Source organism: Miscanthus floridulus, chromosome 19, assembly GCF_019320115.1.
Source record: "Miscanthus floridulus cultivar M001 chromosome 19, ASM1932011v1, whole genome shotgun sequence".
In the NCBI taxonomy this organism is placed as follows: domain Eukaryota; kingdom Viridiplantae; phylum Streptophyta; class Magnoliopsida; order Poales; family Poaceae; genus Miscanthus; species Miscanthus floridulus.
Window position 1 is genome coordinate 107673721 of NC_089598.1, and position 542 is coordinate 107674262.

Genomic DNA, 542 nt, shown 5'->3' on the forward strand with positions numbered 1-542 from the left:
AGAATGCGCGATGCTATCACTACCAAAATCATTCTAGGCTATACAAGGTACATTGAGGACAACAAAGTTTCCACCACAAAACTCACTCCCCAGAACCTGAAAGAGATGTTGCAAGAGCTTTTTGAAGGATGAGCACCACAAAAGACAAGTCAACGTAGATACATTTAGTTATATTTCCTCCTATGTTAGTTTCGGTATGAAATGTGAACATTGTTGGCTATTGATTCAAATTTGAACATTATCTTGCATGCATATAGTTAGCATTCGATTTTGTTTTTTAAAACTAGATGTGACACCACGTCGGTCTAGTAGTCATCGGCGACGGGGGATCAGCGAGTTTCTGGTGTGACTCGTGGCTGCTGGCTGGTCCGGTGAGAAGGTTCGCTCCGGCCTTGTTCACAGCGGTGTCCAGGCGCGCTCACAAGAGAATGGTCAGCGAGGGCATCAGCACAGACGGTGGGTGCGAGACATCGTTGGCGGGTGGTATGTTGGAGGAGTTGCATCTGTCTCCACCAGTGCCTGACAGGTTTGTGTGGCGGTGT

The 542-nt window shown here is 47.2% G+C and overlaps 1 protein-coding gene across 1 annotated transcript in view; it reads left to right on the forward strand.

The window, feature by feature from the left end:
• LOC136529466 (uncharacterized) overlaps positions 1 to 236 on the forward strand; it is a 2654-nt gene extending 2418 nt beyond the window's left edge. The window contains exon 1 of the mRNA XM_066522546.1: positions 1 to 236. This exon is cut by the window's left edge and continues 2418 nt beyond it. Coding sequence (XP_066378643.1) covers positions 1 to 132 — 132 coding nt within the window. The 3' untranslated portion in view covers positions 133 to 236.
• Positions 237 to 542: the final 306 nt, after the last annotated feature.